Source organism: Brachypodium distachyon, chromosome 4 (assembly GCF_000005505.3).
Source record: "Brachypodium distachyon strain Bd21 chromosome 4, Brachypodium_distachyon_v3.0, whole genome shotgun sequence".
Taxonomy (NCBI): Eukaryota; Viridiplantae; Streptophyta; class Magnoliopsida; order Poales; family Poaceae; genus Brachypodium; species Brachypodium distachyon.
In genome coordinates, this window is record NC_016134.3 from 39,541,343 (window position 1) to 39,569,180 (window position 27,838).

The window sequence follows — 27,838 nt, forward strand, 5'->3', positions numbered from 1 at the left end:
CCACGAATGCATCTGGCCGATTTCCAGGTCAGCAGATCCTATCGAGTATAGAGTATACTCAAAATTGATCTTCGTTCACGTAACTGTGCCGGGTTTCATGACACGGGACTACCTGACGTTAGATAGGGGAACCTGATAGCTTAAGATACTCCCTGCGGAAAAATAATTAGCAAAAGTGAAAATTATACTCACCAGGAGTAATTAGTCAGTGGTTTACCTCCGTCCAAAGCCAGAAGAGTGACTAAAAATCTTACACCTGTTTGGATGTAGACATAGCATTGGCATTAGACATTGACATTGCATAAGTCTCGATTGCTAAGATTTAAAGCGTTTGGCTGCTCCGAGTATTCGTCCGTAGCATTGAGTCTCAATATCGAGCAACCAGCCCTCAAGGCAAATTTTCGACCCACATCCGCGTTTGACCCCGCTCGCTCGCAACTAGAAACAAATATTTCTTTTTTCCCGATTATCGTCAGTGCCTCCCTCCCTCCCGATTGCACCCTGCGCGAGGTTGCTAGCGGCGGAGGCGCTCCTCCTTGGCTCCTGCATTTTTAAACTTTACGAATTGAGATACAAAGGTATCCGATTTGCTAATTGAGATACCAAACGTATACGATTTTGAATTGAGTAACCATTTTTAAACTTTGCGGCCGATTAAGAGACCAGAAATATACTTCTTATATATGCATGGTATACTAGAGATGCCGTTTAGCAGTGGCAGATCTAGGATTAATCACTTCACCCACACTATTCAATTGTCAATTTGTAAGCTATACGAACTTATGCCTAGTAAGCAAGATCAGCGTTCAGATTACCGGACGTCGCAGTCAGGTGCCGCGAGCCTTGACGACGCACGCGTCAGCCATGAGCAAATGACCCCCGGCTCAAACAATCGGTGCATACCAAGTCGCTGCCACCGCACTAACGATTTCCTAACATTCCTCTGTACATGTATCTATATCACACAGGTTGACACTTTACACACTCCGTGCACTAAATCATCTCTAATCTGTAGGCCATGTGTTGGTTGCGACCGGCCTGTCAGTTGCAGCAACCCCCCTGGGATTAAGTACTCAAGACGTGGCACGTGGAAAGATCCATCCTTTTTCCTCCTCGCTGAATACTTTGACCGCTCCAGTGGTCCGCTAGCTGCTTGCATATATGCAGGCAGTCAGTGCAACTCTGCAAGCACTAAAAGTGCTCTCCTTGTCTTCGTTGACACTGACAGCCTGACGAACTGGCCTGCGTCATTCCACCAGAATGCACCCTGCTGCCCTGTCCCCTATAAAACAAGCTCACAAAGCCCCCCATGTCTGCCATTATCCAGTCCCGAGCTCCAGATCAGATCAGATCAATAAACATATACACCTCAGAAGGAGAAGAAAAGAGAAGAGATGGGTTCGTGCGTCTCGCGTTCTCCGGCGTCGGCGGGGTCAGTGGCGCCCACGGCGAAGGTGATCGACATGGACGGCTCCATGGCGCAGTTCGCGGCGCCCGTCACGGCGAGCGAGGCCCTGGGGACGGCAGCAGCGTCGGCGCGCTTCTTCCTCTGCAGCTCCGACGAGCTCCGATTCGAGGCGCCTCCACGCGCGCTGGCGGCCGACGAGCCGCTGCAGCCCGGGTGGCTTTATTTCGCGCTGCCGCTGCACATGCTCCGCCGCCCGCTCTCGGGGCAGGAGATGGCCGCCCTCGCCGTCAAGGCTAGCTCCGCGCTCGCCGCTTCCGCCGGCGTGTCCCCGCCGCGAAAGAACGGGGCGGCCGGCTATGGCGGCAAGCGACGACGGAATGCGGGGCGAGTGGCGCCGCTCGCCGCGGTCGAGGATGGAAAGGGCGGATCAGAGGGTGGATGGAATAATCAGCACGCCTACGGCGAGCGCAAGGCGGTGGGGAGGACGAGGAAGGGGGCCGGTGGTCACAGAAGCGGCGGCGCTCGCCGTCGTGCGGCGGCCGTGCAAAGGTTGAGCGCCATTCCGGAGGCGAGTGACTGTGAGTGACGTTCCACGGCGGCCGAATGTGGAGCGACGAAGGCCTCGATCGTAGCGGCGTCGCTGGACTGATCGTGGTGTGGGCGTGTGGCCGTGCCTGACGACCGCCGCCGAATCGCCGATGCATGCACCGCCAAGGACCACGCCGGCGGCATCCCGGCCAGAGAGCCTGCCAGCGCAGTTCAGCAATGGCGTTAGATGTTCGAGTCAGGTGGTGGGCGCTGCCACGGCTGCCTCGAATGGGCCATGGCCTCATGGTGGTGTCGTCGATCGGATCGTAGAAGAGAAACAACGGGATAAATTGCTCTAGTTGGCTAGTTGAGGAAGAACAGAAGGGACGGAAGGGAAAGAAAAGTTTTCTTTTTGTTCATGCCTCGTTTTGCTGAGCTGCTCAGCGGGCAGCGCGGTAGCTGTGTATAACGTACAAGTTATGTTCCTCTCCTGTGAGAAAAGTTGTATTTGTAAATTTTGACCAGTTTTGAAACCTAACAAGTTTAATATCCGACCATCATCAACGTGGTATGACTAACTTCTCACAAAAGAAGCTAGTATCTATTACTGTTTACAAGCGGTGGTGATGGCGTACGTTCTCAGGTCTTTTCATCAAAATTACCATCATGACATCGCGCTTTCTTTTAATCTCGAAGCGTTCTTTTTCTTTAGCTCCTGGCTAGGCCTGAGAACGGTGCGAAAACTGAGACCAAACCCAACCCAAATCTGTTGAGTGAAACTACAGTACCTGATCCAAACTAAACCACAAATGAATCCCGCAGAACCAAACCAAACTGTACCTCCATGGTTTCCCACCTGAACCGAACCATAACCGTTTTAAAACTGCAAGTTCGGCAGCGGCCGGCGGCTGGGTTGAACCTGTATACAACCAAATCAACGTAGAGTGAAACTGGAGGCAACATACATATACAGAACCAAAGAAATCAGCTTTAACTAGAGGATAGCTAGAGGTTGATCGATCACTACAGCCAACATAAAGACCAAAGTGCACGTCAAGTCAATGTAATTGGAAGGCAGCGTGATCACAAAATTTTGACCGAATGCATGAATCAAGTCAAGTGTTCTGACTTCTCACATCAAGAAATGTGTTGAGCACATCAAATCTAAATACTTCGTTATTGTTTTCATGCTTCCAGACAAGAAGAAAACATTCAGAAATGTAAGTGGCTAGAATGTTGCCTACATAGTTGCAGTAGAAAAATAAAACTACATCAAAAGAGGCTAATGTATTCGGCTGGCACTTGAGGTGTCTGCCAAGGTGACATGAATATTGGTAATCCAAATCAAGTAGAAGGAGAATATGAGAGCCAGCCAAATAGAAGGAGAAAATTACATCTAAACGACTATGAACAACCAACCTTTCCCGCACACTAATGCCTGCAGCATATCAGGGGCTAATGAGCTTCTAGTGTCTCCAATTATCCGACCCCCACAACTGAAAGCCGATTCAGATGCCACGGTGCTAAGTGGAATGGAAAGAAAATCACGGGTCATAGCTGACAAAATAGGAAACTTTTCAGCATTTCTCTTCACCAATTCAATACGTCGAAGTCAGCCATGTCCACCTCACATATTTCTTCTAGATATGTATCAAGTTCAGACCTTTGCACCCGAGTTGTCCTCCGACGAGACCTGTATTGTGCAAACTCTTCTTCCAGCTTCCTTTTCCCCACAATCGGTGAGCCAACGATGATGCTGCCTCCTTGGCTAGAAGGTGTGGAATATGCAGTGCCTGTCGTTGCAAGTTGCTCGTATTCTCGTATATATTTTTTCACCATATCTATTGCAGCATCCACATGGTTGCAAACCTGATCATCGCTGTTACAGACCTTGCTATAGAAAAAATCAAGATAATTTGCTTTCCGTCTTGGATCTAAGAATGTTGCAATGACAAGAGCAGGGTTTAACTCAATTTCTTTGCTCTTTCTCCGACGATTTTGATCCACATCCTTCTCATTAGGATCCCAGTATTTATCCAACTTTGTCTGCATTACAGACGCTAATTCCTTTAGCACTTCACTAGTTTGCCAAGCTGGGTCTTTCAGTGCATGGCGAATGCACAACACCACGGGCAAAAACTGATGTGAAGTTGGCTTCCTATGAGCCGAAACTGTCAAGGTAAGCTCTTCGAAAGCTTTAAGAAAGTCACATATGCCCTTTGCTCTCGCCCATTCTTCCTCGATTGGATATTCTTGCAAGTGTTGGCTGGCATAACTATCTAGGACAGATCTGTATACCAATGCTTGTACAAGCATTTTCCAAGTCGAATTCCATCTATTGGCTACATCAATACACATGCCTTTCTTTGAAGCCAAACCCATGGCAATTGCAATTGTATTGAAGTCCTGAAGCCTTGTTGGAGAAGTCTCTATATGCTTGAGGAGTTCACGTATCTTGTTAATAGATCTATGAATGATTTTCATCCCATCTTGAACCAATATGTTGAGAATGTGGGCACAACATCGGACATGCAAATTTTGTCCTTCGAGAAGCAACTCATTCTTGTGATATTTTACAAACTCTTCACAAGCAGTCGTGTTGTTATTGGCATTGTCCAATGTCATGGTAAATATCTTGTTCCTTATTCCCCATTCTGTCAAGCAACTCACAATTGCCTCTTCTATCGCAAAGCCAGTATGAGGATATCTTACTTCTTTGAAGTTAATGATCTTCTTTTTGTAATTGAATCCGGCGTCAATGTAATGGGCTGTTATGCACATGTATCCCAAGTTCTGGTTTGACGTCCACATGTCAGAAGTAAGACAGATACGAGAATCCAAATTCTCGAACTCAATCTCAATATCTTTCTTCATTTCTTGATACATCTTCATTGCATCGTCACGAACCGTGTGACGCCCTTTGATTTGGAAAGCTGGTTGCATCGAGTCTATCCATACTTGAAGGTAGGGATCTTCAAACTTGAGAAACGGAATCTCAGCATGAATGCAGAACTTCGTCATGAGTTCACGGCACAACTTTGGGTCAAACACGAAGTCTTGAGCTGGTTTTTTCTTCATGGCCAAGAGCAACTTCTTCCTGACATCATCCTCAATTGATCGACAAGCATGAGTAAGATGAGATCTCAAACTACTAGTGCCAAACTTGGCTAGTAGTTCCCCTTGAAGTACTTGCACACTGCCTTGAGATCAGCACCTGCACCTTTCTCATCATAGTGCTCCCATACATTTGACCTTCTATTACTTCTTAGTTGCGTTGAACTTTCATCTCGGAAATCTGCAGTTTCTGAACCCATTGAAACAGACATGTTGAGATAGATCCCTGCTGCCAAAAGAGACCAACCAGCTTCACAAGGACTTTGGATTGGGTCTGCCAAGCACCAACGATCTTATTCAAGGACAAGGTCGTGCAAGATAATCCTAAGATTATGATCAATTGAAGCACCAACCATCTTGCCGAATTAAATAAATGGACAGTTGGCAAGAGATGACTAAAACTATACGGAGCTAGTTATTCAAGGAGTAAAACTATACATACAGAGATGGGTTCAGGACTTCAGGTGGAAATAGAAGAACTGAAGAAGGCGTATTGTATTGCTTACAGGCCAGTGATGAAGTTGTCCGGCGAGCAAGTGATCATGGTGAAGCTACAAGGGTCGACCGAGTCCTGGTCCCAGTTCTTGAGCACGCCATGGGGGTCCTTGAGGAGGTTCTTAATCCCAATCAGCGGCGGCGGCGCTGGGAGGGGAGGCGGCGGCGCTGGGAGGGGGAGGCAGCGGCAGCCAGGGGGATCGATCTCGTGGTCTCGTGAAGCTTTGCGAAACCGAAGACGCCGAACAGTTATGGAACTGTGGGTTTACACCATCTCGAACCAAACTATTTAGGCCGAAACCAAACTATTATAAACTGTCTCCACTCTGAAACCCAAACCGAACTAAATCATTTAGAATTTTAGCCCATTTACACCTGAACCACACAGGCCCGTAAGGAGAACCAACCGTTTAGAACCGGTTATCTCCGAACCGTTCTCAGGCCTACTCCTGGCCGGAACCCTCCCACCTCGATCCATTCTGCGGACCGCCGCCAGCTCTCCTTGCGTGCTGACGAGGCTCATCCACCTCTGTTCTCGCGCGCGGCCGCTACTCTTTTGCTGTGCCCCCTATCTCGCCCTCCACGCTCTCCTTGCGGCCTGCCTCCCCACGGACCTCGCCAGCCCTGTTTCCGTTCTGAATCGGGGCCGGCGAGCACTCCGCCGTTGGCGCAAGAGGGGTCGCCGCCGCCCGCCTCAATTCGCCGACGCCCTGCAGTGGAGAAGGATCTCCACGACCTCCTGCGGCCTAGACCACAACTACGGGTGGAGCTCTGACGGGACATCCGACGATGTTGTTGCTGGCGGTGCCGCCGCCTCCATGTCGCCCCCTCCTCGGCTCCCTGGTCTGCCTGCTCGACCAGAATCCGGCCAGAATCAGGCCCGGGCAAGAGGCAGTTCATGGCGACACACGGCCGCGGGCCGGACTCAGGCCCGGGCAAGCGACAGTTCATGGCGACACACGGCCGCGGGCCGGAATCAGGCCCGGGCGAGCAGCGGTTCATTGTGACGCGCGGTCGCGCAAGCAGGCGCAGGGCGGCGTGCGGGCGCACACGGCGGAGCTCGGCGATACGTCTGCGATGGGATGTAGAGCCATGGGATGGAGGTCATGAGGAAGAAGTAGATCGGAAAAAAAACATTGGATCATTGACAGAAGGGACCCATATTTCAGTGGAGTGGAGGAAAAAAAAAACTCGTCCACCTCTGTGTCACACACAGTAGGTGTTCGTTCTATTGCCTGCATGATCCCACCAGAAGGTGAGCTAATCGTTGGATTAGTTTCTTACTTAACTGAAATGATTCTGGACCTGTGTTTTGGTTCGGATTCTGTCTTCGATCTGCAGTGGCTACACTAACTTCGGCAAAATTGTCTCAAGCCAACATGTATATATAATGAGCAAAAAAAAACCTTGAATGGCAAAGATATACATATATGACTACATTGTTAATTGATACGCCTGACGGTCGATTTCTTAATCTAAAGCTATTTGGAACTATTGTCTCCTGGTAAACTTTTTGTATTTCCTTACAGCTATTAGTTCTTATATGTTCGACGTGTGATGTTGTTTTAGGGGATGTGCTTCCTTCGGTTTACTGAAAAGGTTCCAATTTGTAATAAAAACCTCTATTTCCAGGTGTTTGGCTAGGTTGGAGAGCAGGTGTCAGTGTCAAATAGGAGGTATTGTTTTCGTAATTTGTGCTCATATTAGATGAGGATTGCTATAAGCAAATTTCGATTTCATTTTTATTCATGTAACCTCCTTTACCCATTGTACGTGTATTCCGTTGCAAGCAGCATATTATTATTATTATTATTATTATTATTATTATTATTATTATTATTATTATTATTATTATTATTATTATTACTGCTGCTGCTGCTACCATTATTCTGCTCACATATATAAATACATTACTTAACACCAAGCAATGTGATTTGTTTGGATGTATAAAACCACATGTATTGTTTTCAATGTTCAGGAGCTTCAAAGAGATACTATAAGCAAGAAATTCTCGACAAAAAGTCTTCAGAAGTAGATTTTGAAAGGCTATCAATCATTGTGCTCTTTTTTTTCCTAGGCAAAGAAAAATTAAATGCATAGCACAATAAATTGGATGAGAATATGAAAAAGATCATGTGATTGTTTTGTCATTTGGCTTGATTGTTTTGTGTCTACACTAAAAGGCTGCATGTACAACTATGTACAACTATTTAGAAAACAAGTGAGAACTTCCTCCGTCCAACAAAGAATGTCTCAGTTTTGACTGAATTTGAATTCATCTATACACTAAGTCATGTCTGTATACATATACTCCGATATTTCTATTTCGGAATGTGGGCTGCTGCTTTGGTTTCTTCCGAACAGATATGCCAACCGTGTGCAGCGTGGCGACTTCCACGCGCAGCCTTGCATGCTTGCACGATCGTATACGTAGGAAGTTACACGGAAATCCGACCAAGACCAAGTGTACATGCGTGTCGGTGTCCCGGCGTGGCATACAGAGATCGGGCACGTTCGCCTGCGCGTGTGCCGTGGTTGCCAAGAGATCAATTAGAGTAACTGTACCTCGACGACCTTTCGTTTTCCACGGATGCACCTGGCCGCTTTCCCGATCATCACCAATATACTCTCCGCCGAGTATCATGACCAGAAAACTACTGATGTTTAGGCGTGGACCTGATAGTAGTAGCGGTATAAAGGACTAATTAAAGGGCGTCTAGTATATCATACATTCACACACTTCTGTGTTCGTTCTTGCAAAATACTCTCCGCTCTTCGGTCAAGCCACAACATGTTCCATTGTCAAAGGCAACCAAAATTAAATAACGTATTAATTAGGTCGCGTGCGTGCGTGTCATGGCGAAGTTAAATTAGCCCTGGCCGTCGCAACCAGCTGCTGCCGTCAGCCATGACACCAAACCATCGACGCCGGCCAGGTCGCTGTCACGACGCTAATTAACGGCATGAATTAGATTAATCAAGTATACTCGATTGAGACGTGGCACGTCCGAAGTTCCATCCGTCCTCCCTCCGCACGGATTACTTTGACCTCTCCACTGGTTCGCTACTTCGCTGCATGCACGCAGTGTCGCAGTCACCAGTCAGTACTGCAACTCTGCAAGTGCCGTCGACAGTGACAGCATGACGAACTGGCCTGCGTCACCACACAAGCATGCACTTTCCTGCCCTGTCCGGCTGTTGGTCCCTATATATCCACTCCAGGTCTTCAGTTCACCAGATCAGGCGACCGACCGGCCGATTCACCTTCCCGCATACTCCCACCCACAGATCGAGAAACAAGCACGACACGTGCGCACACAATTAATATATACACCTCGGAAGAGATCCAGCTGAAGAAAAGGCATGGGCTCGTGCGTCTCGCGCGCGCCGCCGGCGTCGGCGGGGTCAGTGGCCACAGCGGCGAAGGTGATCGACATCGACGGCTTCCTGGTGCAGATCGCGGCGCCCGTCACGGCGAGCGAGGCTCTGGGCACGGCTGCCTCGGCGCGTTTCTTCCTCTGCAGCTCTGACGAACTCCGCTTCGACGCGCCCGCGCGCGCGCTGGCCGCCGACGAGCCGCTGCAGCCCGGGTGGCTCTACTTCGCGCTGCCGCTGCCCATGCTCCGCCGCCCGCTCTCGGGGCAGGAGATGGCCGCGCTCGCCGTCAAGGCCACCTCCGCCCTCGCCACAGCCACCGTCGCTTCCCCGCCGCGGCTGAGCAAGAGCGCGGTGGCCGACGGCGGCGGCAAGCGACGACGGAAGGCGGGTCGGGTGGCTCCGCTCGTCGTCGTGAGCAGCAGCAGCAGCAGCAGTTACGACGAAAAGGGCGAGATTGTGGTGGGGAAGACGAGGAAGGGAGCTGGTTACAGAAGCGGCGCTCGTCGTCGAACAGCTGGCGTGCAAAGGCTAAGTGCCATTCCGGAGGCGAGCGACTGTGAGTGACCTTCTTCCTCGACGTCGGCGGCCGGTTCTAGCGAAGAAGGCCTCCTGCTGCCATATGCGAAGTTGGTAACCACCAGTCACCACCAAGGTCGACAACACGCCACGGCCGAGCTAGCCCATGGCACTTCAACCGAAAACAACGGTGTTAGCTCTTTGAATTCGGTGGCGTTGCCTCTGATCGATAGGTCATGGGCAGTGGTGCCGATGCCCGATGGGGTCGTCCAAGAGAAACAGTTGTAGAAGTTGATTTTAGTTGCCGAAGAATGGAAGAGATCAAGATACGGACGGGAAAGAAATGTTGTTTCTGCGTCTCTCTTCTTGTTCCATTTTCCGAGATGTTGCTCCTCGACCGCGGCAGCCAGCAGCTGTGTGTAATGAACAAATTTTGTTTCTGTCCTGCCATGCGAGGAAAGTTTATACGGAGTATTTGTATTTTCATTTTGATTCTATTTTGAAAAGTTTGTGTTAGAATTGTGATGCGGTACATGAAAAATGTATTACGACACGTGTCAAGCATTACCGGAGTGGAACTAAATTTGACAATCAGGTCAAGTTTCAACATGGTGATCACTACAGACCCCTGAACATATAGCATACGCATCGCTTGCCCACGAGGCCATGACTCTGCCTCTGCCTCTGCCAGTGGGGTATACAGTCAAACCCATACCCATCAGGTCTAGGTCTGCTATATTTGCGTGATTGCGCGCACCAACATGTTATACTCGCACTAAAACAACGACAAGTATTTAAAAACAGAGTGAGTAGTACGGAGTAGCAGAATTGTTAGAATATTAAACAATTTTGAGAATAACAATTTAATTAGTAATTCCACCATATAGATCATGACGGTAGTAACAACTAACATATGCATCTCGAATATTGACGGTAGTAACAACTAACATATGCATCTGGAATATACTAGAAGTACTTACCAACCCAACTAACAACAACATGAACTCGCAGATCATAATTAAACAATAGATCCGGTCATGAATTACATATTGTTGCGGTGGAGAGGAGGACGTGACTGCTGCTTGACGTTGACGAAGAAGACGGCAGCGAGTCACGCAGCCGCTTGCTCTAGGAGGTAGACGATCCATGGTGGCAGGGGAGCGAGCAGTCGCGTGAAGCGCTTCTCAAAAACGTTATTCGCCATCTCCCGTATAGGATCGCAAAGACGAAAGGTTTCGGAGACCTGCTGCCCGTTCGATGGTGCACGCCGACGCTCGGGATGGAGTAGACTACGACGATAGTGCAAATGCTAGAGGCAGGCAAAAATCCTAGCTCAGTTTCCAAAAAAATCAAAATTGATCCACGAAACGCGTGACAAAGCAAGCAGAGAAGGATGAGCGTGCGTGGGATATTCTCTTACTCACCTTGCTGCTAGGTGAATATCGGTCTCACTCACTCTAAACTAGCAATGTGGAACTATTTCCACTCCACTCATCCCACTTTCATGTATGGGTTTTTGAGTTTTCCAGAATTTAATTAGAGCTTCGTCCTCGGACTGATCAGGCCCACTCACACCAAAATTCTAACAAGAATGACCACCTACTTTAAAGCATAATTACATGTCATACCACCAACTTTAGATCCGGATCAAATTTGTCTAATTTAAAGTTCATGAAGTGAATGTAGAATCAAATGAAATTCGTCCGAAAGCTCTTGCTCCCCAATCTCCATGCCTTGCGGTATTGAGGTGTGGCACGCATGCTGGTTTATGAATTGTATTTATCAATTGTACTTGTACTATTTTCTGTATATGCTTAATCCCTTAAGCGTTTATCTCGATTGATGGCCGTGCTAGAGCTAAGAGCCTAAGACCCCATAATGTGAAAGCATTATTCCTCACAATTATATCTGCATGTTTTTGTATGATCTTGGATACGAAAAATAAACAAAACGTAATTTTAAATGAAAGACTTAAATCTCAATCGAAGAATTGGAGCCGTCAAATTAGTATCGCCTTCCCCGATCTGCGCTCTCCATCATTGTTCTGAATCTTAAAGCAGAAACTAAATTCGACAGGGGAGCAATCGACCGAGATGAAAATTTTAACGTCGATCACGGCTTGTACCTGGAGCCGCCGTTGGCCTCGATCCATCAGAAGTAATCAGGGGAGGACTTGTTGGCTCACTAAATAAAAACCAACATTGTTTGTGTCTCCCACTCCCATCATCATAAAAACGTGCGTGCGTGCATGAGATGCGTTAATTAGTCGCAGACGTCGTGATCAGCTGCCGCGAGCCATGACGATGGACGCGTCAGCCATGACCACGCTCAATCGACAATCCACGATAAGTCGCCATCAGCACGCACTAACCATGCATAGCACCTCGTCCCTCTTCAGTTATCTGGTGCCGGCACTCTGATGACTAACGGTCGGTCTGTCAGTCTCAGGAAGTACGTCCACGAGTCGGCCTGTCCTTAACTACTTCACCGAAGATTCCTCCTCCTCGACTATAGCCTTTGACGGCCCGTGATCCATCAGAGCTTTTCATTTGATCCAACTTTGATTTTTCTGCACGGATGCAAGGTAGACTTGTCACTTGCCGCCAGTAAAACTAGGCGGCAGCCACAACTTGTGTTCCAAGCGACGATCAGCCTGCAGTGCAAGGAGTGCTCTCCTTGTCCCGGTTGACACTGACAACGCCACTGCATGCCTGACGACTGGTCAGATGAGCCTCCTTCGTGTTGTGTGCCGCGTATAAAAACAGCATCGTATGCAGGCTCCCTTCAAATGCTAGAATCCACTTTCTCCGACAGACTTTGGAGACACATCGACAGGCCGCGTCGCAGTTAATCAAGGGAAGAAATTGATGGGCTCGTGCGTCTCGCGTTCTCAGGCGTCGGCGGGGTCAGCGGCCATCACGGCGAATGTGGTCGACATCGACGGCTCCATGGCGCAGTTCGTGGCGCCCGTCACGGCGAGCGAGGCCCTGGAGGCCACAGCGTCGTCGACGCAGCTGTTCTTCCTCTGCAGCTCCGACGAGCTCCGCTTCGAGGCGCCCCCGCGCGCGCTGGCCGCCGACGAGCCGCTGCAGCCCGGGTGGCGGGTGGCTCTACTTGGCGCTGCCGCTGCCCATGCTCCGCCGCCCGCTCTCCGGCCAGGAGATGGCCGCGCTCGCCGTCAAGGCCACCTCCGCCCTCGCCCTCGCCCGCACGCGACGACGGAAGGCGGATCGAGTTTCGCCGCTCCACGTGGCCGCGGCGAGACGTTGGGGAAGACGAGGAAGAGGGCTGCTGGATACAGAAGCCGCAGCCCTCGTCGTCGTGCAGCAGCTCGCGCGAAGAGGTTGGGCGCCATTTTGGAGGCCAGCGATTCTGACTGAGTGACCCATTAGAATCGAGTCAATGCATGGTTCGATCCTTGTGTTTTTGAGTGGCCAGTTTAGTGGATTCATTCAGTCGAATGCTCGACCCCCCCAGCTGATCGAGGCGGAGATCCGGTATACTGCTGCACGTGATGTTTTGATTCTAGCTTTGATGTGTACATTTTCTGATTGGATCATGGGAAACCCATATATATAGGGATGATAGTGCGTGTATATGATAGTTTCTACAGGTAGAATGGATCGAGTTAAGTTAACGCGCCTCTTAGTTCGTATTTTGAGCTTGTCTCCAGTGCACGGTTAAACTGCCTCCCTGATACCTCATCTCCCGTTCGGCTTCGATAAAACAAACAGAGACAAATTATAAATTTTATCAGCTGACAGCAATTTTAATCTAGTGATGATGCGAGCAGCCGGCCAGTAGCTTCTCCGTATCAACTTCTGCCGAACTTCGGAACAGTGAGCAGAAGCAAGCGATTCGATTAGCATGCGAATCAAGTGCAGACACATCTCACATCTTCTTTACCAACAATAAGGACATGCGTTTCTCCGTAACAATGATGAAGGCCGTGGAAGCATTGGAGCTGTGATCTGTGACTCCCATGGAAAATTCCTTGTTGCAGCTTGCCATGAAGTTCATTTTACTTCAGACGCTTTGATGGCTGAGGCTTATCCCCTTAGGAAAGGTCTCTTTTTGGCTCAGCATATTGGTTGCACGAAGTTTATTATCCAATCAGACAATATGCAGGTGATTGAGACCATGTTAGGTGATGGTTTTTCGGCTACCCAGGCGGCAGCCATCTTCTATGACTGTCGCATCTTGACATCGGGATTCACAAAGGTTTGTTTTGAGCATTGTCCGCGGGAAGCTAATATGGTGGCACAAGAGTTAACTAGGAATAGTTTTCGTTCGAAATTATCTTGTTTTTGGGACGATGATCCCCCTAGTTTTATTTTGCCTATGTTGATAAACGATGTAACTTTTTCTGATGATCAATAAAGCTTGCCGAATGGCTTCCCCTAAAAAAAAAGGACATGTGTTGCTCCATAACAATGACGAGTGATCGCAGCATTAGCCTTGGCACACATTTTCTCAGAACACTCGTTGGCTAGATTTGTCTCGACAAAACGCATTCGCTGAGCAAATTGGAGGATTTGTTTTCCTCCAAATTCCTACTCGCCGATCGAGATGACTCCATTACAAATTTTTGGATGAGGTATTCATAGGGAAGTTCAGATTTCAATGCTGAACACTAATACCGTCTCCCCTGTGAACTTACGAAGAATTTCCATTACACTAATAAGAGTTTTTTTTTCGAATCGGGCAACGCCCCCATTTTCCATTTCATCGAAACGAAAATAACAGAAGTCTTCCAGTCATACAACAAAAGACGGAAAAAAAGGGAGGGGGGGGGGGGGAGCGGACTCAGGCATCGGCAGGAAACCCACTGTGACTTGATCGGCTCGATCAAGCCACTATGGGAAGAAAACCTGCCGCCACCAAAAGAACATTCAAGTTAACCTGCAACTAGCAGGCGAAAAGTATACACCACAAGAGGCAACAACCCACGCAGGGGCCAAAAGAAGAGATACTGACATAAGAGTTCTTGAACAACCAGCAGCTTGAAACCCAGCAAAGCAGCTTACGATGTAGTCAGACGAAGAGGTGCCTCAATCAGCTGCCGATTCTCCTGGTGACGTCGACGAAGCCTGATCGTAGCATGCATAAGTCCAGTTGCGCCATCCACGATCCCCTGCTTCATCACCAGATCCTTCTGCAGCGCAGCCCAATATTGTAGCAAGGAGCAAAGTAAGAACACAACAGAAGTAGGATGGTGAATGAATTTCTTCTCAAAGCAAACAACATTACGAGTCTTCCAAATTGCCCAGCATACAACTCCTAATCCTTCCACAAACCAAGACTGGATGTTAGGGAGGAGTCTTTTAATCAAAATGAAGTATTGCCAGGGGGAACGGGGCACAGTATCAGTCCCCAATATGTGACCAACACAACCCCAAACCACCTTAGCAATAGTGCAATCAAAAAACAAATGAAGCAAAGTTTCATCTTTGTGACAGAAATAGCATTTAGGACTTCCAGGCCAACAACGTTTTATCATATTATCCTTAGTGAGTACAGCATCCAGAAAAACTTGCCAAAGGAAGATCTTAATTTTCAAAGGGAGTTTAGCTCTCCAGATAAAAGAAAGATTGGGCCCAACAATAGGTTTGCATAACTGGTTATAAGTGGAGGAAACAGAGAACATATTTCTGATCCCCCATTTCCACAGAAAGGTATCAGGTTTGTCAAACAACACAAGCTCCTCAAGGATTCTGCAAATTTGAGCCCATTGATCAGCAAGATTACCATGTAACCATCTGGAAAAAGTAATGGTGGATACATTATTCTTGAAGAAAGCAACGGATTTATCTTTGTAGTCACAAAACAGGAACAACTCAGAGAATTTCACATATAAAGGTTCACCCTCCCACCAAGTATCTTCCCAGAATCTAATGATGTCACCAGCACCAATACAACAGGATCTACCAGCAAGGTAAAGATGTTTAATCTTCATCAGGTCTTTCCAACTGGGGGAGTCCTGAATCCTAACAGTAACAGAAACCACAGACCTATCCTGAAGATATTTAGCAGAAACTATATCCTGCCACATTCCTTTTTTATTCTCTAAGCGCCACCACCACTTGCATAATAAGGAAGTATTAAATTCTTCAATTCTCCTAAAACCAAGGCCTCCCTTAACTTTAGGTCTACAAACCCTACCCCATCTCACAAGGTGATATTTCTTCTTAGTACCAGTACCTTGCCAGAAAAAAGTTCTCCTAGTTTTGTCCAGTCTTTCAATCACAGTTTTAGGCAATCTATACATAGACATATGGTAAGTGGGGACACATTCCAAGCAAGACTTAATGAGCACTGCTCTACCACAAGAGGATAAAGAGCCACCCCTCCAAGCATCAAGTTTCTTAGCCACCTTAGCACATAGGAAATTCCAGTGTTTAATCAGTAATCTGGAGCCCCTAACAGGAACTCCCAGATAGATAAAAGGAATCTCACCAACCCCACAACCAAATAAGTCAGAGTAGGCCTGAGCAATAACATTGTCAACACCAACCAGATAAAGTTCACTTTTCAGGAAGTTAATCTTAAGTCCAGACATCAACTCAAAGGAGTAGAGTAGAAGTTTCAAGTTAACAGTTCTATTCAAATCATGTTCAAAGCATAGGATAGTATCATCAGCATACTGCAAAATAGCCACACCCCTAGGAATAAGGTGTGGGATCAGACCATGGAGCAAGTCATTGGATTGTGCTCTAAACACAATTCTAGTCAAACAATCAACAGCAAGATTAAACAAAAAAGGGGAAAGGGGATCTCCCTGCCTTACTCCTTTATGGCTCCCACCATATCATTCATTTTGACACAAATAGTACCATTACACAGAACTTTCTTAATCCAGGAGACCCAAACAGAAGAGAAGGCCCTGGCTTCAATACAAGACAATAAAAAGTTCCAGTCTATCTTGTCATAGGCTTTCTCAAAATCAAGTTTAAGGAAAATAGTAGGTTCACACTGTCTCTTAACTTCATGCATGATTTCATGCAGGGAGAGGATACCATCAACAATATATCTACCTCCAATGAAGGCATTTTGATGCAAACTAATCAATTTATGCATCACATGTTCAAGTCTAATGGTAAGCACTTTGGTAACCAATTTATAAAGACAGTTGAGCAGACAAATAGGACGAAATTGTTGCATTTTGCAGGCATCAACAATTTTAGGTAACAAGGTAATAACTCCATAGTTGAGCCTTTGAATATCCAAGGCTCCTTTGTGAAATTCACTAAAAAGGTACAAGATCTCAGTTTTCATAAAATCCCACCCAACCTGAAAAAATTCAATTGGGAGGCCATCAGGGCCAGGAGCTTTATTCCTTTCCATAGCAAAAAAGAGCAAATTCAACTTCTTTCTCAAAAAAAAGGTCTAGTCAAAAAATCATTGTCAAAGGGGGTAACATTATCAACTTCAGCCCAAAGGGTTGGGTCCACTTACACTCCATGAGAAATGGCAGGACCAAAAAGGGTTTTGTAAAAGTCAGTAGCATGTTGAAGCAACAGAGAGGGTTCAGTAATAGTACCAGATTCACATTCAAGGGAGAAAATAAAATTCTTCCTCTTTCTCTCATGAGCAATTTTATTGAAATATTTTGAGTTGTTATCACCCTCAAGCAACCATTTTTGATGAGTTCTTTGAAACCAGTACAGTTCCTCTTCAGCATATAAATGATGTAAATGAGTCATAATCTCAACTTTCCTAGCACACAAATGAGGCAAAAGATTTCCATCTTCCTCAAGGAGTTCCAGATCATCTAACTCTTGGAGTGTTTTCCTCTGTTTTTTCAGGTGTCCAGAGATATTAGCCCCCCTAGCTTCTAAAGTATTTCTTACATCTCTTAATTTTGATTTGAATAATATCCAGGATAGATTTAGCTCTAACAGGTTCACGTCAAATCTCTCTAAGCTTAGGGACAAAATCAGCTTGCTTGAGCCAAGATAATTCAAATTTAAAACCAGGATTTTTCCTACTCTGAGCCCCATCAGAAGTGAGAAGAAGGGCATTATGGTCAGACAAGGATCTAGGGAGCTTTCTAACAGAAACAAGAGGGAAAATGTCTTCCTAATTATCAGACATAAGAACTCTATCAAGCTTGACCAAGGTAGGAGGATCTTGACCATTGGTCCAGGTGAATTTTCCCCCAGAAAGGGCAATTTCCCTCAGAGTAAAAGCATGAATTATAGCATTAAAGTCATCAATAAAGTGTGAATGACAGTAATTTTGATTTTTCTCCTCAGGGCCCCTAATAATATTGAAATCACTCCCAACAATAAAAGGCACATGTTGCCCAGAAAGGAAGTCAACCATCTCCAAAAGAAAATCATCTTTAAATTCATCATGTGCAGAACCATACACAGACATGAGGGTCTATTTAATCTTCAATTGTTTGTCCCATAAACAAACCAACACAACATATTTGCCAACCTTAGACATATGAACTTCAAAGGAATCTTTTTTAACACCCACAAGGATACCACCAGATTTCCCTTCAGAAGGAAGCCAGGTCCAAAGAAAGACATCAAGGGGATCAAACTTTCTCAAATAAGCAGCAGAAATAACAGTTTTTTGGTTTCTTGCAGGCAAATAAAATCAAGAGAATGCTCCCAAATTATCTCTCTAACACAGGTTCCCATTCCTTTCTTCCCACTCCCCCTACGGTTCCAGAAAAGACCACTAATCATGATATTTTATACCCCCCCTCCTCCTAGTAATTCTCCCAGACCCAGGCTGAGAAGAATTCCTAGGAACAACAGGCCCCCCACTGGGCGGCCCAATCAAACCAACTGAATTCAGCCGTGATTGATGTTTTTTAGACTTCCTAGATTGGACCAAAATGAAGTCATCACCAGGAATCTCAGGTGGATCTTCCACCTCTTCCAAAATAGAAGAGCCAGAATGAACAGGAGAAAGAGGGACATTAGAAGGGACAGTAACAGAGGGAACATGAATATGTGTTTTGAGAGAATCTCTCGCAGTTTCAAGTTCATGTAAGATATTAACACATGCAAAATTATCATCTAAAATAAGAGCCCCCATCGCATGTGCCCGAGAAATAATAGCATCATCCCCCAACACAGAAAAGGAATTAGTAGGGGCACACATACCTTCAAGGTTCTTCTTTTGTAGCAGTGCAGTAACCTTCTAGAGGATAGGAGCCTGCGCCTTCTTGGATAGCCTATCACTGAAGCGCACAGGAGCAGCTGCCTTCTTCGCCTTTGGCTTAGCCAGAGGAATAGGGATCACAGGAGATGGTTGAGAATCTTGAGTTAAAGGACCACCATCATCAGAGTAACACACATGGTCCTCTGGAACAGGAGAAGCAACAACAGATCCACAGCCCAATTTCTTCAGGTGATAAGGAGACACACAGTTCCAATCCACATCAGGGCACAGAGCTTTAATCATGCCTTCAACATCCTCCGGGACATGAAACAACTGGGCAGGTAGTTCAAGCTGAGAGTGTTTAAGCCAAGGTGACAATCCCACATTCACAAGAACATCCAGAGACACAGTTTCAGGATAGCATTCATCATAGGCAGCATATGTGCAGTGAAGGCCAGAGCTGATTCAGCTTCCTCACACATAGATTCAATAAGTAAGCCACCATACATATCATCACTATCCTCTTCTTCCTCATCAGTAAGGGGGACTTCCTGCACAGCTTTCTTATCACCTCCATAGCCACCGCCATCTCCCAATGTCTTAGCAGGAGCAGACTTAGATGGAATGTCATTACCACGATGTCTCTTGGGTGTATGCATAAAATCAGAGTCATGTTCTTCAGAAGGGATCTCAACAGGAGTCTCTTTCTTACTAGGGCCAACCACAATAGATTCACATTCATAAAAGAAATCATACAACAGTGTGCCCAAGTAACCCTCAGCAGAAGCTGGAATGCTATGAGCATCAACACAACCCAACTTGATGTGAACATACTCAGATTTAGATAAGGTTGCAACATCAATATCCAAAGTAACTCCAACTAGAGAGCCCACATAAGCAACCACCGCCTCAGAGCGCATGTCCCCAGGAATGTTACTAACCTTCACCCAAGCTTGGTGCATCTCCCCTTTAGCACCCAGCGAAGGAGTCCAAGGATTAACATCAATTTTTGCTTTAGTATTTTTAAGCTCAAAGCCCTTGAAGAGAGATAGTTCGACAACCTTCTTGGCATTAGGAAAGCGCATGACAAATTTACTAGGACCAATAGGACGAGCAGAACATCACCAAGTACCAGCAAAAACAGGGTTAAAAGCATCCTCAATTTGGCAAGCAGAGGCAACACCTTGAACAACAGTAATCACAACCGAAGAGTTCTTGTCCTTAAGAGATTTCTCAGAAGGAATCGGCGGAATGAAGAAGAAACCTTGCCCTTTGGCTTGAAAACCACACATAGGAGCAGAATAATCCTCGTAAAACTTCATTGAACACTCACGCACAGCATGCCCCAAAAGCCCACACTTCCCACAAGCCCCCTTCAAATTCTGTACCTGAGCTCCACAAGGAGGGGATGCGTCCTCACGAGGGTGCTTGCGCGGAGAAGCCATCGGTCGGGATGGTTGCTGCTGGTCTCCAGCAACAACCACCTCGATGCGGCCCACGGGAACTGTCTCGGTCGCCGTCGTAGCCGCCCCCGTCGGCGCCAGCCACTGATTCGTTCCCGGGAACTCCCCGGTAGTAGTAGCCAAGGCCGCGTCATCCCATCTGGAATTCCGAGCACCCTGACCGTGGATCGGTTGATCCGGGCCACGAATCTGGGGATCCAGGGCACGGGCCTGGCCCTGCTCATGGATCTGAGCCCCCCGTTCCTGATCACGATTCCAGACCAAGCCACGACCCCGGCCTTGACCGCCGCCGCGACCTGCCCCAAAGCCCTCACGCCGCTGTCCGTACCCCCCCCCCCCCCCCCGCGCCGCCACCATGATGTTACGCACACACAGTGGTTTCGCAACCACCTGTGCAAAAGTCCGACGGTCACCACTAGCCGTCCCCCGCCACGCTCCCGTCGGCGCTCCCACCCGCACAGGCGGTGAGGAAGGGCGGCGCCAAAAGTGAGCGAAGAGCGACTCCAAGGAAAACCCTAGAGGCGGAGGGGAAAGTGCGAGGAGTGGAGAGGGGAAGTTGGACAACCTGCAGGATGAGGAGGGGATATCACACCGAGAAACCGTCGATCGATCGCCACGCGTCTGAGAATGGTGTGTGGAACGTGGCGAAACCCTAGCTCCAGACGCTACCTGGTTCGACCGCACCACAGGAGGCGCACCGAGAATGGAACAGCCACGCGCAGGGACGGGTGCGGGAATGATACTTACCGACGTGTGAAGAGCCGAAACCGCTGAGATCCTTGCCGGCGCACTAATAAGAGTTAACGAGGTATTGTCTCCATTTTGACTCGTTCTGACCCAATTTTATCCTCAGTGGCACCAAGTCAGGCCAAACCTCCCGGTGACACCAGAGCTATCAAGCCCCACCGTTCTGGCCATACACCTGTCCTCACCTTTTTCTTAATCCTCTAGCAGGTACTGCTAATTAGAACACGGGTCCGGAGCTCTCCCTCATCTCCCATCTCTCTCTATCCCGTCTCTCTCTCTCTCTCTCTCCACGGAGGGCGTCTTGCTTAGGGACACGCAGTACTAGTAGTACTCCGCCAGGCGGCCAGGGTGTTTTGCTTAGCCGCCTCCGTCACTCTCTCCTCCGCCGCCGGTTCCCGCCACCGCGCCGCCTCCGCCAGGCCCCTCTGACCCGAGCCGCAGCTGGCCACGGAGGGCATCTTGCTTAGGGACACGCAGTACTAGTAGTACTCCGCCAGGCGGCCAGGGTGTTTTGCTTAGCCGCCTCCGTCAGGGTGTTTTGCTTAGCCATCCATCGATCCATAGCAGAGAGAGGCAGCACACGCAGTACTAGTAGTACTCCTATAGATTCATTGATTTTTTTCTCCTCTTTGAGATTGATGAGGTACTTAGGGACTTGGCTCTATTGAATTCATCCGTGGATTTCGTCGAATTAGGTAGCTTTTGGATTTGTTAGTTTCTTTTTTGAAATGAGAAATTTCTGTGTACCTCGGTGCTCTAGGTAGTAGGTACCTTCTAAAATTTGTTTGATCCATGTACTATTGTTTGTTTCTTGGTGATCTTGATACATGATGTACTGCTACATGTAAAGATGTACTTCAAATTTTTTAAGTACACTTGATGCACCATCATGTACCATGGGTAAATGACGAGGTACTAATTTTTATAAATTTTTGTGCTGTGATTTTGTCGAGACATGATGAGGTACCTAAAAATTGTTAAGATACATGTGATGCATCACGTACCATGGTTACATGACGATGTAATAATTTTGATGAATTGTTACATGAGAAGGAATTAAGTTTTGATGAATGTTTGTGCTTATTTTTTGTTCCTGGTGCTTGGTGTATCTGTGATGTACCATGGATACATGATGGTGTAATAATTTTGATGAATGTTTGTGTTTTTTCTTGATACATGACGTACAATTATGAGTTGATGTACTGTTATTTGAGTATCATCACGTACAACTAAAAATTGAAGAGGTACTCGCCTTGTTTTGGATAGATGTTCATACTGTGATTTGAGTACCATCGTATATTCTTGTTAGTACCGATAGGTACATGCATAAGCGAGCACTTTCGAAATTTCAGCAAGGAAACAAGAGAGCAGGAAGAAGCAAAGAAAAATTCAAAGAGTTGCCGGTGGTCACATCCAAAAGAGAGAGGACTGACACAAAATGATTAAAAAAAGATGCCTGACACAAACAGTAATTTTGCTTGTTAACAACTTTATCTAATTAATTAAGAGAGAGAAAAAAAAGAAGAGGAGGGGCAAACTAGTGGACAGGAAGTTGGGGGTAGATCACCCCAGTGCTACCAGCTCCGCGTTAACTAACTCAGCGTGTCCAGGTCACCAATTGCACCGGCGATGAGCTCGTCTTGCCCTCATACCGCTGTACTCCAGCCAATACGACCTTGCCATCTCCTCCTCCATCTCCTCCCGTCATCGTGTCAGCATCAAGTGGAAGGGGACACATTAGCCAAAAGGACGGGGATCGGAGAGAGATAGGAGAGATGAAGAGACATGAGAGAGATGTAGATAGAGAAAACCATGGTCAAAACCAGTCAACAGGGTTTCTTTTAAAACGGTTTTGAGTTTTAAGAGTCCGGTATAGTAAAATGGACATCACTCAAGTTCTTTCTTTGTTATGCTGAACAGCACTCTTATAGCCTAGGGCAGCTCAGAGCTCTCTGTCTATCTGCTACCCTCGCGTGCGTGCTCTCCAGATGACGAACAGTCTGCAGCGCCAGCTCAATAACACAACCTTAGAAGGCAATATACTACCACGATTATAATGACATGCTAGAGCAAACACAGGAGAGATGTATGACAGGATTAACCACATTGTCTCAAATTCCAGTTGATATCCAACCTCAGGCACATGCAACAGGTTCTAAAAAGTTCAGGGGTTGTTGACAATCCTCAAGCATTTTTCTATGGCAGTTCACACATCAGATGTAGCAACCAAGAAAGTTTTCCGGTTCGTCATCGAACACTCGTTGGCTAGTAGGGCTGCTTCCTCTCCTCGAACCGATTCTTTTCGTCCTAGAAACAGAGAGCTCGAGACGTTAGTACCACTACCATATCCCCGCAATGTGATTTCAAACAAAGAGTTATTGTCATATGTATTCGCGAAAATTAAAGTGAACCCAAAACACGATAACAGATGAATTTGGACGATGGCTGATAATGCCAAAATGGCAAAGGGGAAGAAAACTAAAGTACCCATAAGAATATGATCGCCGGTGCTTGGTAGTTGTTGAAAAGCAAAGAGAGAAAAAAAGAAACTCGAGATATGCCAGGCAATCATCATAGTCTGAGGAAAACGTTTTAAACCTCTCTTGGCAACAAAAGGAAATCCTAAATCCAAATCCAGAACTTCAATCTACTAATCCATTCTTCACATGACAAAAAAGGAAAATGAACTACAGTGGCAGAGAACCAAGCACAATTAAATTAGACACCAGATTTATATTGTACAAAGATCTGTATTACTTTATTTTTTCGCGGGACACAAAGATGTGTATGGTTGGCAGTTCAAAAATATGTACTATTTGCTATTTCTAATGTTGAAGTGGTTGATGAGTGAGATCAGACAGTTCCAATGTTGTACTGAAGACTAATGTGACATCTAAATTTTTTATCGCAAGTGGAGACACCAGAGAATGATAGTTAATGACATAACTTTGCTGAAGATGCATATGAAAGGAGCAAATCACATGGCATTCTATAGTCTAATGTCGTAAACTTTGCTGAAGATGCATATAATGATAGTTAATGATGTAAAACCTATTGTTTCCTACCATAACGTTCTAATGTTGCACCAGAGACTAATGTAGCATCTAGATTTTTATTTTTTCTGCAGGTAGAGACACCAGATATTGCTGATAATCAATGACGTATACTTCGCGTAAGATGCATATAAAAGGAGCAGATCACATGGAATTCTATAGTGCACTAACTCTAGTGTTTCCTAATGTAGACTAACCAAGTACAGACACAAGGCAACATTGCCTGCCATTAGCTATCTCAGTTTTGAAAGGAACACCTTTTTGAAATGTGAGACAGCTGTATGAAAAGAAAATGACCAGGTTGCATATAATTAATAACAGAGTGCTCGAGACAAACAATTTCCCAGAATAAATCCTTCGCGGTGAAGTTTCTGTTCAGCCATGTGGTTTTCCTTGCCATAATTCAAAACAAACTCGAAAGGTAGGGCCATTACGCAAACAGCCAAACTTCGCCTCTATGCAGTAATGCACTAAATCAGAAGTGAAGCTACCAGGAAAACCAAAGCTGATACTAATGTTTACAAAAAGGAAGAATGTTGCTCCCGTGAGTAGCGTAAGAACATCAACCTTAGGAAATATATAAAAGAATCAACATTCAGAACGAATTCAAATCATACAAACAGAGTTGGAAGGTAGTTTATTGTTTACGTAGAAGAGGAAAGAATAGTATCGACAAAGAGCCAATAATGGATCTGCAATCTTTTGCAAAAGAAATTGGCAATAACTCTGGCATTTCTAGTTCATCAAGTGGTAAACAATTGCTATTTTGTGTTCTTAAACAGCAAATAACTAAGTACCAGCATGCTCTCAGTGGTGTGATCAAGAGATTAACTTGGAGTAAGACAATTTGCAACCAGAGTATTCAGGGAATTACTACTCGCATTGTGTAACTCTCGGACAGGTAGATTTATGCCAGTGGCAGTGTAAGTGCCAAGTCAATCAGTAGCCTAAAGATAGATCCATATGAAAACAATATCATGCATTACATAAGAAGCTTCGCATAAAGGACCATTATTTTCCCTAAGCATGTGTACTTATTGCTGAATGGTTATTCCATGTGTGGAAAGATAAGGTCTACAGAAAATATCAAGGCCAAATCAGGGAAGATAGACGCTAGCCAGATTTTCATTTTACCAATGACCAAGAAAAAAAATACAACCTATATTAAATTTCCACTTTAAAGAAAATGGTTGGCTGGGAGATGTCTGAACTATGTAGGTTTGTCTGTTTTTTGCTTCAAAACTACTGGTCTTGGCAAGAGAAAGTACAGAAATAGAAATACATATGATCGGATCCTTTTCCAATGATAAAGCAATAAAATAAATTATCTTGTATTAGATCAACTAAAATGTACTGTCCTATAGCAAACATTGAATGAAGCATTGCCTGGCAGCATGAATCACCATTATCTCAGTACAACAACATCATGAAAATCATGTGCCTTAATTTCATCAACTTCATTGTGTGAAAATGAACATAAACCAACTCAAACTAAAAATATCAATCAAGCTATCAAAGAACTGGTCATGAAAAATTTGTAGTAGCACAAGGCACTAGTAGCTTTTATACAGACCCTTCACTATTTAGGTTATATTGGACTAGTGGCACACCAAAGGGTATCAGAAGTAACTGTTAGAGCAATAGCACATGAAACATACCTCAAAAGCCTGCTTCAGGTTCTCAAGCTCACTGTCTAGATCATTGATTGCCTGGTTATATGCCTGGGTCGGAGAGGACTGACTTGCAGTATGGATCTGAACACAGAGCAAACGGTGAGAAAACAAGGGAAAACCATATGACCCTAATCCAGCAGAAGAAATAGAACAAACACAAATTTGCACCCTACCCTAACTATGATCTTGTACTGAAGGGGGTGAGGGAGCTTATAGCCAGCAAAGAGAACATTTGGGTCCCTGTGCAGCTGCCTGCAGAATCTCATAGATACAGGAGAAGATCAAAAGGGGTGAACATAACAAAGGACAGAAAAAGCACAACTAGTTTCCAAACTTACATGCGGAGGATGTTGCCAATCGTGTGGTCCTCACGTTCAATTGTGAATGATGCAGCATTCATAATCTTCGTATCCTTCTCAAATGACACCCTACAGCACATAATCACGGTGATTACAACCATAACATATAGGCAATAGAGCAGCAGGCTATTGAGAGAGTAATAAAACTGAAATCTTGAAATATTCCAAGAAATTGTAGCCCACTGCTTCTTTGGGGAAAAAAAGGAACAAGATGTACCCAACAGAGCATCAATTAAAGCAGCATCTGAATAACATATTGGGTGAAGTGTGGGGGTACAGTAGACGTACTTCTTTGTGCCCTCAGGCACAACAAAACGCTCATAGCGGTCAGGAGCATTCATCTCCGATCAACACTTGGCTCCTTCCTCTTGAATTACTGCAAGCATGGTTCATTTCACCACAAATGTTACTTTACAAGTCAGAATGCTTCCTGAATGGTTGAACCCCTATCTTTACTACTATACAGATCTCAATTGGTGGAAGCGGTCTGTCACCTCCAGACCGCGCCACTTATTGATTCGGCACAGACAATTAAGATGAGAATGGATATGTATTGTTTGATTTGAGACAATAAATGATACTCCATCCGTTCCTAAATTTTTGTCGTGGTTTTTAGGAACGGCGGGAGTACCACACCATTCATTAAACATATACTGTGAAGTAGTAGAACACATCACAACTTTAAAACTGATTCTTTCTCCTACGAAATGGAAAAAAAAATGCACCTCCTCCTCTATATTAATGGAGCATCTATCTTCAAATCTATGAAACTTACTCTCTCTCCTATGCAATAGATAAATTAAGCACCATTTGAATCTCTACCTTGCTAGATCATGACGAGGATAACAAAAGGAGGATAAATACTAGCTCGGGCGGAGGACCCGGTAGAGCAAGGTAGGGCGGCCTCAGTTACGAATTGGGGAAGATTATGACGGGGAACTAAAGGGTTCGTGGCCTCGTGGGGTGATGGAGGTCGGGACCGAGAGAATCGAATGGGAGATAGATACCTACGGTGGAGGAGACGAGGCAGGGGTCTGCGGCGCCCGGCAGCGGGATGGGGAGGGAGGGGTTGGCGGCGCTCGCGCGAGGAGGAAGATGAGGGACGGAGCGAGGGGGGGCGTGGGCGGAGCTCGGCACCCAACGGCCCAGCGAGGCCCCTCAGGCCTAAGGCAGAAAAAAATAAAAAAAAATTGGGCCAAAACTGGTTGAGTTCACGGGCTAAATGTAAAAATGAGCTGGGTTGGACCAGAATTGAGAAGGTTAATGGCCGAATGTATTAATCATAAAAAAGAGAAACGGATAAACGTCGTGTCCGGCCCGGCCTGAGGTTAATGGCCAAATGTATTGAAGCCCAGACACGGCACAGAGGGGGCCTCGGGCTGGCCCGGCCCAATTATTTTATACACAATATATTTATTATTTTATATTTTTTATACTATTGTTAATGTATCAATATCTTTGCTGAGAATAGTCTCGTTTGCTATGTCACATATCTACTTGATCTTTTTTTTTGTGTAAGTACGGAGATGTTTTTAGAATAGAACATATAACTGCAGATTAACAGTTATAAAAACCTGAGTTGACAATCAATATCTATTTGTTATAGCCTTATATGAAACATTAGATTACCAAAAATACGTAGCACACAGACCATCACAAACATGCAATCAGATTTTGGTGAGCTATTTACAAAAAATATAATTATATATTTGATGGTGATCTATTTCTATGAGACTTATTGTAGTCGCCTTGTTATGAGCACTCGTAAATATTAAATTGATTCCCAAAATCAATACAAATTCACCTATTCAAATATTAAATGTTGAAACTATAATGTCATACAAATTATTAAAAAACTAAAAAATACATCAAAATACTTTGTTGCAACCATAAATAATATTAAGGCTATGTTTGGACGCAAAGTATTTTTTAAACCATGGTATTCCTAAACCGCGGTATTATTTGCCCTGGGTAAAGAATACTA

At 45.7% G+C, this 27,838-nt stretch overlaps 4 protein-coding genes, 1 long non-coding RNA gene and 1 pseudogene across 10 annotated transcripts; 4 read left to right on the plus strand and 2 right to left on the minus strand.

The window, feature by feature from the left end:
• Positions 1–1,134: 1,134 nt before the first annotated feature.
• Positions 1,135–2,496, plus strand: LOC100834434. The gene has a single exon (XM_003576642.4). The coding sequence runs from the start codon at positions 1,395–1,397 to the stop codon at positions 1,992–1,994; it is 600 nt and encodes a 199-aa protein (XP_003576690.1). The 5' UTR covers positions 1,135–1,394; the 3' UTR covers positions 1,995–2,496.
• A 1,030-nt stretch (positions 2,497–3,526) lies between these two features.
• Positions 3,527–5,014, minus strand: LOC104585123 (zinc finger BED domain-containing protein RICESLEEPER 2). Its single transcript, XM_010241108.1, has one exon. The coding sequence runs from the start codon at positions 5,012–5,014 to the stop codon at positions 3,527–3,529; it is 1,488 nt and encodes a 495-aa protein (XP_010239410.1).
• Positions 5,015–5,915: 901 nt separating this feature from the next.
• Positions 5,916–7,363, plus strand: LOC112272325. Its single transcript, XR_002965974.1, has 2 exons — positions 5,916–6,800; positions 7,178–7,363. It is a non-coding gene; the product is annotated as an uncharacterized LOC112272325 (long non-coding RNA).
• A 1,383-nt stretch (positions 7,364–8,746) lies between these two features.
• LOC100828541 lies at positions 8,747–9,984 on the plus strand. The gene has a single exon (XM_003578294.4). The coding sequence runs from the start codon at positions 8,909–8,911 to the stop codon at positions 9,485–9,487; it is 579 nt and encodes a 192-aa protein (XP_003578342.1). The 5' UTR covers positions 8,747–8,908; the 3' UTR covers positions 9,488–9,984.
• A 2,169-nt stretch (positions 9,985–12,153) lies between these two features.
• Positions 12,154–13,097, plus strand: LOC100835044 (annotated as a pseudogene).
• Positions 13,098–14,288: 1,191 nt separating this feature from the next.
• LOC100828839 (DNA-directed RNA polymerases II, IV and V subunit 11) lies at positions 14,289–27,018 on the minus strand. Of its 6 annotated transcripts, none has more exons than XM_014901831.2 (6): positions 26,866–27,017; positions 26,143–26,230; positions 25,834–25,923; positions 25,669–25,747; positions 25,481–25,576; positions 14,289–14,594 (listed from the first exon to the last, which is right to left on the minus strand). In XM_014901831.2, the coding sequence occupies exons 2-6, from the start codon at positions 26,193–26,195 to the stop codon at positions 14,463–14,465; spliced, it is 450 nt and encodes a 149-aa protein (XP_014757317.1). In that variant the 5' UTR covers positions 26,196–26,230; positions 26,866–27,017; the 3' UTR covers positions 14,289–14,462. The 6 variants fall into 6 exon arrangements, with proteins under 6 accessions (XP_014757317.1, XP_014757315.1, XP_014757316.1 ...); XM_014901829.2 differs by having other exon boundaries at positions 14,292–14,594; positions 26,677–26,996; XM_014901830.2 differs by having other exon boundaries at positions 14,296–14,594; positions 26,862–27,018.
• Between the last annotated feature and the right edge of the window lie 820 nt (positions 27,019–27,838).